The sequence below is a fragment of the Tiliqua scincoides genome, chromosome 3, assembly GCF_035046505.1.
Source record: "Tiliqua scincoides isolate rTilSci1 chromosome 3, rTilSci1.hap2, whole genome shotgun sequence".
Lineage (NCBI taxonomy): Eukaryota > Metazoa > Chordata > Lepidosauria > Squamata > Scincidae > Tiliqua > Tiliqua scincoides.
The window spans coordinates 181,977,060-181,989,299 of NC_089823.1; the positions used below are offsets into that span (position 1 = coordinate 181,977,060).

The 12,240-nt window shown below is 40.2% G+C and overlaps 1 protein-coding gene across 5 annotated transcripts in view; it reads right to left on the bottom strand.

Moving 5' to 3' along the window:
* Window positions 1–2,624: 2,624 nt before the first annotated feature.
* Window positions 2,625–12,240, bottom strand: part of VTI1A (vesicle transport through interaction with t-SNAREs 1A) — a 309,951-nt gene continuing 300,335 nt past the window's right edge. For 2 of the 5 annotated variants that reach the window (XM_066622222.1, XM_066622223.1), the window contains one exon: window positions 2,625–3,581. In XM_066622222.1, coding sequence (XP_066478319.1) covers window positions 3,488–3,581 — 94 coding nt within the window. In that variant the 3' untranslated portion in view covers window positions 2,625–3,487. The remainder of the gene's footprint in view (window positions 3,582–12,240) is intronic. The other 3 variants (XM_066622225.1, XM_066622226.1, XM_066622224.1) reach the window with 2 other exon arrangements.

Below are 12,240 nucleotides of genomic sequence, written 5' to 3' on the forward strand. Positions count from 1 at the left end.
GATAGTAAAGAAATGTTATTTTAAAATCTCAGGATTTTGATGGTTGATGTAATTGGAATGGAAAAAAACTCAGCACTCGTATACGTTTTACCTTTATCAGTAAGAGACAGATCAGTGACAAATAACGACAATCAATAAACCAACAGAATTTAATGTTTTCTTCTTTGAGATGTATATTTACAGTAGTTTTCTTATTGGAACAAAAGGATTTATGAAAATCCACATCTTCTGACCTGCTTCAATACATACTTTTAACACTAGCAGGCTTCTCCTTCATCCCCATTTGCCCAGATCCCATGAACTCAGTCCTCCCCTATTATTAAGATGGTAAAGGCTACAGTTCTGTTTACACAACTTAAATGATTTATCTGAAGACATGCATGCCCTAACCTTTTTCAATAAACAGCATTTCTCTTGTGAATCTCCTCATCTTGAATTTCTTTACTAAGCTATACAAGTTTTATTTGAGCCAGCTACATCAGCATAGATTTCACTCTGTTCTTTGTGTCAGGATAGTAAACAGGTTTAGGGCCAAATTCCATTCTTACGTGTTTGACTAGGGATATTGTGGAAGCCAATCAACATACAGTGTTCTCTAAAACACTAGGTGAGCTTAAGCTACTAAATTCTTATGACCTTCAGGTGATTCTCTGACTATCTTTTGTGTCCTTCAAACATTTTATGCTTTAGTCCGATCCTTAAGGATTCAAAATCTCTGGTTTCACCATCTTTGCAAGGAACTCCATACTACATTTAAAAGATATTATAAACATTTCCTTCTTGCATGTCCATGTCAGTGAATGATTAAATTATAACCACAGTTATTCTCAAGTAACTAAAACATACTTTCTTGATACAGGTAGGCAACATAATGAATTGTTACACACAGACATTAGAGGTGGCCACACTCTCGCTTCAGAAGTCATTTGTAGTTGATTCCTAGGAAGTTCAAGAAAGTCAGTCAAAGCTGTGAAGAATATAATGTACATTTGTGTTAGAGACACAACAGGGATTTATTTAGTGATAGTGTGGATTGGAAATAGGGTGATCTGGACAGTCAATTGGATAGATCCACCTCCAGATTAATTTAAGACTGGGCCAGATCCTTCAGGAACAAACCAATCTGACAGAGATCTGCTTTGGCCCCACTACATGAACCTCCTCATTCTCTCTTTCCCAAATGATGAGGTGGGAGGGGCTGCTTGTGGTGAATGCCATGCTTCCTTAGTTTGTTATTGTTAGCAGTAACTAGGGATGCCAGGAAACATGAGAAAAGTAGCCTCCATGGTTACCAACATCCACGGAAGACATTTCACCACAGTTCCTAGTGACCCCAGATGCTGAAGTGCATGACTGCAGCTGCTAGAGTAGAGGTGTCAAATATAAGGCCCAGGGGCCATATGAGGCCCACAGAAGCTTTTTATATGGCCCTCAGGCTTTCAACTGCTGAGTAGTGCTGAGGTGTTACTGCTGAAAGGACAGCGCACATGAAAATTGGGCTCTCCCATATCTTGAAATATGATCCAGATTTGTATATTTTCTCTTTTGTTTCTTGCAGCTAATGAGTTCCTAAGTAAGAAAAAAGTGCTTATTTTTGGTTATGACCTGTTTCATGACATCACACCACTTCCAGCCCTCAGCAGGCATCATGAATGCTATGTGGCCCTCTGTATGAAATTAGTTTGACACCCCTGTGCTAGAGCCTGAGAGAGGCCCTTTTGCAATGCTGTGTTTGAGCCCTCTTAAGGGCCACTAACCTATATTTTGAGGAAGAAGTGGACAATTAAGGGAAGGGCTCCTGCTGGGGCATGATGGTGATAGCTGAATCTATACAAGATCCCATTTGCAGCCTGGATTATGTTTCCAAATGTGTGATGATGTTCTAATTATGGCCAGTGCAGTAGACTGAGAGGTGGGGAGGCTCCACCAGTCAGTAGATTTGTGCTTGCAGCTTGATCCTCCTCCTATCTAGTCATAGAAGGAGGGGTACTTCAGATATCACATGGCTAGGAGTGCAATCCTATGAATGTCTACTCAGAAGTAAGTCCAACTGTGTGCAATGGGACTTACTCCCAGGAAAGTGTGTTTAGGATTGCAGCCTAAGATGTTTTCTTAAATCTTATTTTGCATAATGATAATGTAACATGGCTCTATACATGTGATAGGAGGCCAGATTTGGTTGTGACTTTGCACAACATGTACAAATGGTGACAAAATACAGGGTCACAAAAATATGGTGACAGAAAGAGATTTTGTAAATGAAAAGAGAAAATGTAACACCTTGACACCTAGTATCTCAAGACACTGAACTGGCATAACAAACTGGCTGGGGGACAGAGAACAGCAGCAACAGATGAAGTTGACTGTAGACCATGAATGTTTATGCTAAAATACCCTTGTTAGTCTTTAAGGTGCTATAAGATTCTTTGTTGTTTTTAGCAGCAACAGGGACAGTGTCAAGAAAAGGAAGCTCAAGAGCGTTTTGTATGAACATTTTGTTACATTGTTGTAGTATCTAGAAACTTTGTCCACCTCCATACAAGCAGAATATCCTGGTGCTGTAAATCCATAAGATCATTTTTGTTCAAATGAATGTTAAGGTTGGATACAATTCATTAAAACTGTTGTCCTGCAAAATTTCTCATTATTTATTCTAGCACAGTAATTCAGCATTTTAATTCCATTATTATATTGACTTTAAAGTAAGAAAATGCAGATATTATTTGGAGTGGATATCTAAACACCCATTTAACCTCTCTCTTTCTTGCTCTGAACACTATCTCTGTTCAAAATCACAATGACATAAAGCAGAATTAATCACAATAAAAACATAGTGATACAGCAACACTGTACTTCAGGATTTGGTGCAGATGAGACAAAAAAAGTTATATGAACACACATCCACAAGGTGGAAAGAAGACAATGGTCCCATTCAAACAATAGTTTACTGTGGACGATAAACCACCCTAAAAAAAGGTGATATGTTTTTTGGGAATAGCTCTTCTGTTTTTCTGGATTACATCTTGGGTAGTTTATTTAGGCACAAGTGTATCTCACTCAGCATTTTTTTCTCCTTCTCATTTTGTTTGCTCCTGTTACAAGTTCTTAAGAAGAAATTTTCTGCCAGAGAGGTAAACACCAATCCAATATAAGCAAGTGCTTAAACTCTTACCATTGTCAGTGTTACTAATCTGACCTGGAATTTAATACATTAATTGTATATGCCATCTTGCATTTCTGCTAATTACATGTGTTCATTCCTTGGGAAAATCAAAACATTCATTCTACAACACACTCTCTAAAACAAAAGGAAAATATCAAACATTCATGCAGCCAAGAAGACAAAATATATTTATGCTACTTGCACCAGAGCTGAACTGCAGACTTGAGAGGGCGAACCATTTCAGTGCAAGAGAATGATTCATGTGACCACTTTGTCTTAATTACTCTGAAGCAATTTGTTGCTACTTAGTAAAGAACAAAGGTATCAGTGTCCTTTGACAGAAAAATAAATAACCATCAGGACTGCAAAGATGACAATGATTCCCAAGATGACTATCAAAATCCGGTTTTGGATGATCCTAGAAGGAAAAAAGAAGAAGAAAGTGGTAAAAAAGAGAATAAGACAATAAAGACTGGTGCATCCAATCCAACTTTTCTATGTGAACTATCCACAGAATACAGCTATGCGTCTTGAACAACTCATTGTCTATACTGATTTGTTTGTTATTTTTGTCTACTGCAGTTGAAAGCATTTTGTGACATAGTTCTTAAATTCAGCCTACAGAAGGTTCCCAAATAGTGGTTCAAGACTCACCACTGAGTGTGTAAACTGAGTCACTCCCCCTTAAGGATCTCTGTGCATCCCCCTTGCAGTCCCCTCTGCATGACTGCACAGAGCTCTGACTGCTGAATGGAGCTCACCTCCGAGCACGAGTGAGCTCTGTTTGGCAACTGGAGCTCTGTGCAGCTGTGCGGAGGGGGCTGCAAGCCTCCAGGACTCTTGTGGATGGTTTAGCAGCCCCCTAGGCACACTCATATATCGTTGGGACCCTGTGGTGCCGCAATTGCGGTGCCATTGGGGCTTCCCCCCTCGGTCCCACCCCGCCCCCATAGGGACTTATGAGGTTCCGTACTCCCTGGTAGGAGTTTGGAAACCTCTGGCTTCCAGGTTAACATTGTGTCCTTCACAACCTATATGAGTGTATAAATACATCTATAAATGAGTAAAGAAAGTTGATTTGCATTATACAGTTCATGTAAAAGTTAAAAATTTACTAAGTCAAAGATGTACCTGATTGAGATTCAAAGAAAAAAAAGGGAGAAGTGGCTATTAATAAATGGCTACACTATTGCTTAAACCACCATGATCTTCCCCAATAATTTTATTCCTCAATCCAAAAAGGAAGAATTACAGCACAAACCAAGACGTCTACCCAGAAGTAAGACCCAATGTGTCCAATACTCCCAGGAAAATACGTATAGGATTTCAGCCTTAACTAATTACAGGGAATTTTTGCTCTCAGGGCAAGAGATTTCAAGGAAACATTTGTTGGCAAGGTACCTACTAGTACTAAATACCAAGGGAGTCTAAAACATTACTGTGAAGAAAAGGATGATGTAAAGAAGCAAAGTGTCAAACTGCAGCTTATGTTGTAGAAGCCTTTGTTTCAGTAGGAAAGATTCACTTAGGGTAATAAGGCAAGCATTACACTTGGCTGTGTAATGAAAAGTTAGAATAAAAATATGCAAGGAGTATTAATACAGTACATTATTCCACCATTTTTAGAGAGGAACCTCTCACTGTCCAGATACAAGCTATTGCTCTTGAGAGTCTAACTGGGCTTTTATGCCATTTCTGCCCAACATTGCATATATGCAACAGGGACAAAATATGTACACTTGTGGGCCAGGCAAAAATGGGTTAAAAATTGGATAATTGGTTAACCATCAGGGTTTTTTAAAAAATTAATTTGTTTTTTTTTTATAAAAGCCTGTACTCTTTAATTTGGTTCTCTCTAAAGAGAAACAGTATTGACCTTTACATGCCAATGACTCAAGGCCCAATCCTATCCAATTTTCTAGTACCAGTGCAGCTGTGCCAATGGGGCGGCACTGCATTCTATAGTGGGGAGGCAGTCACAGAGGCCTCTTCAAGGTATGGGAACATTTGTTCTCTTACCTCAGGACTGCATTGAGGTTGCACCAGTGCTGGAAAGTTGGATAGGACTGGGCCCTCAGGGCCCAATCCTATCCAACTTTCTAGCACCGGTGCAGCTGCAATGTAACCCTAAGGTAAGACAGCAAATGTTTCCATACCTTGAGGAGGCCTCTGTGACTGCTTCCCCACTACAGAATGCAGTGCATGCTCAATTGGCACAGCAACACTGGCAATGGAACATTGGATAGGATTGGGCCGTCAGTTGGCTACAGAATATCATCAACATCAGCTGAAGAAAAGAAAACCACCCATTCAAAACTTCCCTTTTGTCTTGATTATAAATAAAAAATGAAAAATAAAATTTAAATCAACTTCCAAAGTAGTAATGGATGTCAGAAAGGGACTTGTTTGGTTGAGCAATGGGGGGTCAAACCAGGCTAGGGTGCCGTTTAGCATTTTTACATAGTGAATCAGAAGCATCTGTTGAAGAGATAACTTCTTGATTAAACATATCACATGAAGTGAATTTGGGTGTACAGAAGAGGAAGAATTTAGTTTTGAACAACTTCAGGCCCCTCCCAGCTTCTCTCACAATGCCCCCCACTCCTCCAACATCCACCTAAAGAAAAAAAAAAGCAAATGGATGGATGAAAACTGTCACATCAGACAAACACACTCCCCTGTGACACTTTAAAAGGACTAGCTCTCTATCCTCCTGACAGGTTACAAAATGATCACATTTGCTGACACGTCTTCCGCAAAACTGCTTTAGTGCTTGTGTCCACTTTGCTAGCAGGAGATGAATGGCCTGCTTTGTCCTCATTTATCACTTAAAGCTGAACTAAGATCTGTCTCGTTTATTTTTCCCTTCCTCACTAGAAAGGATAAAGCGTAGCATTAATTCTCCCACGATGACAGCTAATTCAAACTTAACAGGCAATATTTACTCTGCCAAAGGGAGCAGAATTCTCTGTCTCTCTTGGAGGGGGAAAAAAGTTTAATGGTCTAACAAACTAAAGCTAATTAAAGGGGCTTCTGCTTCTTATTGGTTTGCAGTGCAAATTAACACCTGAATTTATGAGCTCTCTCTTTCCCCTCTCTTGTCTTCTTCTTTTGGGACATTCTCTAGCAAAACACCACCTGATAGTAAAACTATTTGTTCAAATGAATGCATGAAATGCAGAGAGCATATTTAAACTCAGTAACCCTCATTGATCCTGAAAAGAAACTCAGGAAAATTGAAATTCAGCAGAGAAACAGATTAAAAAGCATGAAAACTCTTAAAAAATTCAGCCTTAAGTAGCATACAGTAATATGCCTCTAATACAACTGGGCTGACAACCATTTTAATTATGGGATGAGGGCTCCAAGGCATCCATAATGCTAATTTACAAAGGATTAACTGCAGATGAAACTTGCTCAGTTGAACATATAGTTCTAGAAATGCATGCATCTAACATGCTGAATCCTTCAGCCATTGCCTCCTATCTGACCTAGTTAGTAGTATTTCATCACACCCAAATTAAAGTCAGAAAACAGAATACGGAATATGATTCCCCCAAATGTCTCATTTCTAATTCTCCGGCTGCACACTTGATTGCAAGATTACTTAATCTCCACACTTGTCTCTAAAATCCTCATCAGGAGACGCTGAAGCCACAGAGACCCCCACCTGTATCTCCTAATTAAATGTTAAAGTAGGAAATGAGGATATGCATATCAAAGTTCAACTTCTAGGACTCTGAATTAACTTGCCCATTGCAGCAAAAGAAGACAATATTGAATGGAATAAATTAATCATGAAACAGGAAGGATGTTATCAACACTCTTCCTCTGCAAAAGTCATATTATATTTCATAGTTAACCCTCCAAAACATATTCTCTTGAAATCTTCAAGAAGCGATGTTGGCGTACTTACAGCTTTCCTACCAAGGAAGCCTAGCTAGAAAAACTTGGAAAGTGGTGCCGTTACATGAACTCCTTCGATACTGTTCATATCTCAAGCCAAGGCACTAAAGAAAAGAATCAAGGCGAGAGGGTACTGGGGGTTGGGTGGGATTTCAGCAATATTCCGTAATTAAACCAGCTCACAGTGGCAGAACAATGGTTGGCATTGGCAGGGCCCATCTGTAAAGGGGCCTGCAGTACTGTCACAGCCAGACACTGCCAGTGGGTATTGCTCGAGGCAAAGCAGCAAAGAATTTCAAGTGGGAAGGAAAGTGGGGTTCAGCATCCTCTGCAAGAAAGAAAAAAGCTACCCAGCTCAATGCACCAATACAAAGCAAAACATATATGCAACTTTGGATTCCTGTTACCTAAAAAATTCAGCAAAATCTCCCAGACAGGGAACTCAGAGCCTTCTTTGAAAATGCAAAGCATGTTTACTGGGTAAATAATTTAAGAAAGAGTATATACTTGAAAGGAGACATCCACTGAAACATCCATGGCTAAAGTGCCTGAAGGCAAAAACTTGTGCATTTGCATGCTGCATTTTATTAAGTTAGCACACTGTAGCTTTAAAAGAATGCATGGCCAAATTAAAAGGAATGTGTGACTAAAACATCAAGGATGCTTCCAGTTTGCATTATGAATCACAGCGTTGCTGATATTAAGACGAATTAACCGTTTATTCGATGCAGCCTGTGCGCTGAATTCAGAGAAGGTTTTGCCCCGGTTCCATATGCTACTGTGAGATCTACAGAGGGCCAGGTCAGACATTTACTTCAGCCACTGTGGTAACAGGAATGCCCATGGAAGGTGGGATCACGTATGATATTCTTGGCAGAAATATGTCACTAGAGAGGAGTCTGATGGGATATATTGCCCTGGAAAAATTTAAGCTTCTGAATCAGCTCTTATCAGTTAAAATTTGTTGTAGTCAGTGCCAGTGTTTACTATTCAACAAAAAGAAATGTTGCCATCTTTTGATTTCAAAGATTGTGAGGTACTCTCAATAAACCATGGTCCACTGATCACATGAAGGTTTGAAGAGGTCTATGAGTGCAAGTTCCACAACTTGTGCACAATCATGTGCTCATGATTGTACCCTGCCACATGGCCAGTTATAGCAATTCCTTTGAAAGAAGGAAGTCCTGGATAGGAGCCTATTTTAATTTCTCATTTCTATAGGATCTGAATGCTCGATGATCTTTCAATAAACATGTGATGTAGATAATCACTATAGCTATTTTACAGACTGGGAACATTGAGACATAATGGTTTGCCCAATGTGATCCAATGATGATCCAATGATGAAAGCTGGAATTTGATCTTCTGACTCCCAGATTCAATGCCCAAACACTGCATTTTTGCACACCAATTCTCATTAATGACTTGTACTTTAGAATAAGAAACCTGTAGTCATATCGGTACACACACCATGTAATTTTGTCTTTAATACCATTACAAACAGTATATGAAGAAGTGCATGAGTCACTCAAAGTGTTGTGAGTTTTAAATGGTGCCATATTAAATAGATGTGGGCAAAATAGAACAAACTTATGTATTGTCTTACTTAGGAACTGTCACAATGCTTAACTTCTACCTGAATAAGCTTCTGATAGGTCCACTTCGGAGCCATGTCAGCTTTGCTCAACAAGATGATGAATGACACTGTCGGTTTTACACTGCAGAGGTCAAGCAGATCACTTCCACCAAGTTCTCCAGGCCTGCCAGCTATCAAGCCCATCTCATACCCATTCCCAAAATCACTGATCACATAACCTTGCTTTGCCAAAATTACATCTCTCCACTGTGTGGCTTGCAGCATGCTTACATGTGAAAGAGTTCTGGAGAAAAAAGTACTGCAAATTCTTATATTAAGGATTCCAACTGTGTTAAAATTCTTTAGAAACCAAAGCTGCACTCATTAGTGGAGAGCAGCAGTGGTGTTGCTAGGGAAGTGCGGGCCGCACCGGGTGACACGCACAGGGGGGTGATGCGCGTATATATACCGTTGGATGCGGAATTTTGAAAGGAATGCAATGCAAAAAACCAGAGTGAAATATCACCTTTCTATCAAAAGTTATGGCCAAAAAAACTGGAGAACAAAAAATGCATGGATCCCTATGGAAAGTGAAAGTGAGCTGTATTGCGCATTTACTCGTGAGTAGGCAAACTTGCCTTAGTCTTTTGGAAAGGGCAGGCTGAGAGGAATCCAACAACACCAGAATTGTCCTGATCCAATGAATGCAGACCCCAAAAACACCTCAGAAGGAAGTCCCTCCCTCCAAGCAGATGAATGTATTGAGCCCTATGGAAAGCAAAACTAAGCCTCACGGTCGTGTTTACTCGCAAGTAAGCAAACGTGCCTTGGCTGGTGTGGAAGATCAGGTGAAGGAGAGTGCAAGGCTACCAGAATGGTCCTGATCCTATGCATATGGAGCTAAACAAGTGCTCCAGAAGGCAGTCCCACCCCCCACTAAAAAGGATCAAAACAGAGGCTTCCGCTGATAAGGTGAACTTTTTTGAGACTTGCAGCCAGGTGGATCCTGAAGTGATCAGTTTAAACAGAAGTTCTTAAATTGAACTGGGCACTGGGAAGGGCTGAAGACCTTAATGGTTTTGGAGGGGGGGGGGTGTTTTTGCAGGCAGGCTACAGAGGAAATTCACTTGGTGGAACAGGGCTGGCTTCTGCTTATTTAATTATTTGTTTTACTTTAATTATTTATACTTATTTATTTTAATTTTCCTGATGGTGTCACTTCCACCATGACATCACTTCTGGTGGGTCTTGGACAGATTGTCATTCTAAAAAGTGGGTCTCAGTGCTAAAAGTTTGAGGACTGCTGCAATAAGGTGTTAGTAAGTTGACACCCTTGGGGGTGTGTGCATGTGTGTGTGACACCACTAGTGACCAAAATCACTAAAATCAGTTTGTAGGAATAATACCATCATGTTATATATCAATCAATGCGTAATTTCATGCAGAATGTGTTCTAACTTTGTTCTATCAAAAGGTACAGCCAAAAAACCAGTGGGGCGGAGTGATGGTACATCACCACACCCACCACCTGGGGTGTTGCCCCGCCCACTGCATGGGGGGTGACGCGCTGGCATCCTGCACCAGGTGACATGAACCCTAGTGACGCCACTGGAGAGCAGTGCACAACATTTAGAGTTCAGCCTAATGTCTTGTGTTCATGCCTGTCTAGTTCTAAATAATGTTGCCCTGCCATCAAGCACTAATGGCTACAATAACAATTGTCATGAAAATTAGAGGTTGTAATAATATGATACAGGAGTATATTATATAAGCAAGCTACAGTGAACTTTTCCAAAGTGTTTTGGAAGTTTTACTATAAGTCTTGAAGAATATTCAAAGATGCATTCTGTTTTGATGCCAATTGAGGAAAAATAAATGGCTCTCACAATCAGTTAGTGTTCATTTCAATATTTTATTTTTTCATATGGTAGACTTGATGCTACCATGGTATGTGACTGCATTTGGGGAAATGTTACAGGCCTGTACTTTTAACAAGCTACTATGTATATTCTTTTAACAATGATAGTCAATGGGACTTACTCTTGGGTATGTGCAGGTAGGATTGCAACCTAAGATTGTTAAAAGTTACAGTTACCTACAACTTCCAGTGGGTCCTGACAGATTCTCATTCTAAAAAGTGGGTCCTGGTGCTAAATGTGTGATAACCACTGGTCTTGTTAATTGCTGAATGTATGAGTTTTCATTAACCATGTTGGATCGCATATTCAGGTTGAGCCTTATTATTCGCGTGGGTTCCATTCCAAGTACTCACGTGGTTTGCAAAAAACACACTATAGCAAATCCATTTAAAAAACAAAGTTTCTTTGTTCTGCTGATTTAAAAACAGCCTTGCTGACCTTTGTAATGTAAGATAAGAGTCATTAAGAAGACAATCCATCAATCAGTCCTCCTCCTAGAGCTTAGAAAGGTGCTTCACTCAGTCCCGCCCTTCACCAATGCAAAGTGATTACCTTTCTCTCACATGCTCAGGGGGAAGGGAGGGGTCGCCTGGAGAGAGAAGGATTGATGGATTGTCAGCCAGCTGCCCTCTCATTAATGAGGCTATTGTTAAAGGACTCTTCAGTTTTTTAAACTGATTTTAAAGGGAAGCATTTTTCCCCTTCTCCAGGGATCAGCACATTCCTTCTCATTTGCAGGAGCCATCTGTGTTGAGTCAAATCCGTGTATAAAAAATCCGTGTATAACGAGGCTGAACCTGTAGTTAAATCTGCTTTGTTTCATTATTGGGCAAAGGGATTTCAGCCTGGATGTCAACAGCAGACTATTTATTGATGGGCAAGGTCTAGAATTTCTATACATGCTCAATTAGTACCTGCAAATCAAGCCAAAAAGTTTGTCAAATGCAATACGCGCATGAACATTAGATATTTTCCATTTTTAATATCAAGACACTTTCCATTCATTGATATATTCATGCTATTTGTGTGCTGCTCTGTACATTCTTCAAGCATTGAAGAATGGATGCATGAGAGAAAACAAAACCTTGAGCATTTCTCCTAAAGGACAGGTTTAGTCATATTTACTCAAACTTGTGCTAACTTGCTTTTTCCTCTATTTTCCATAGAGGTCATACTTTTCAGACAAAGGCAACACCTGCCCTATGCAGACATCTGGGTAAGTGCGCAGTGAGGCAATTTTAAGTGTGCTCTTTTGTTCTGCCTCCTCGCACACCTGTGCCTATCCTGTCAACCACGCACTGGATGGTTATGTTTGCATAGGTAACACAGTTCAACATGTATAGGCCCCAACTACCTGTTTGGTAGACTCTGATTTTGTGATGTACAGGCTGTGTAGCTGGGGCCTACACCCAACCTATAGGGCTGTGTAGGGCTTTTGGCACATGGGTCTCTATGTAAACATGATCATCCAATGGGTGATCATCAGAGACAGGGCAGGTGTAACAGAAAGAGAAGCAGGACAGTAGCACCCCAATCCCTTCATCATGCATACATTAAAAGTAGAACACAAAAGTCATCAAGGGGAGATGGGTAGAACATACAAGGGGTTTCTTTTTGACAAGAACACAATCAGCTAGAGGTGCTCAATCTGATCCATACACACCACATTTCACATA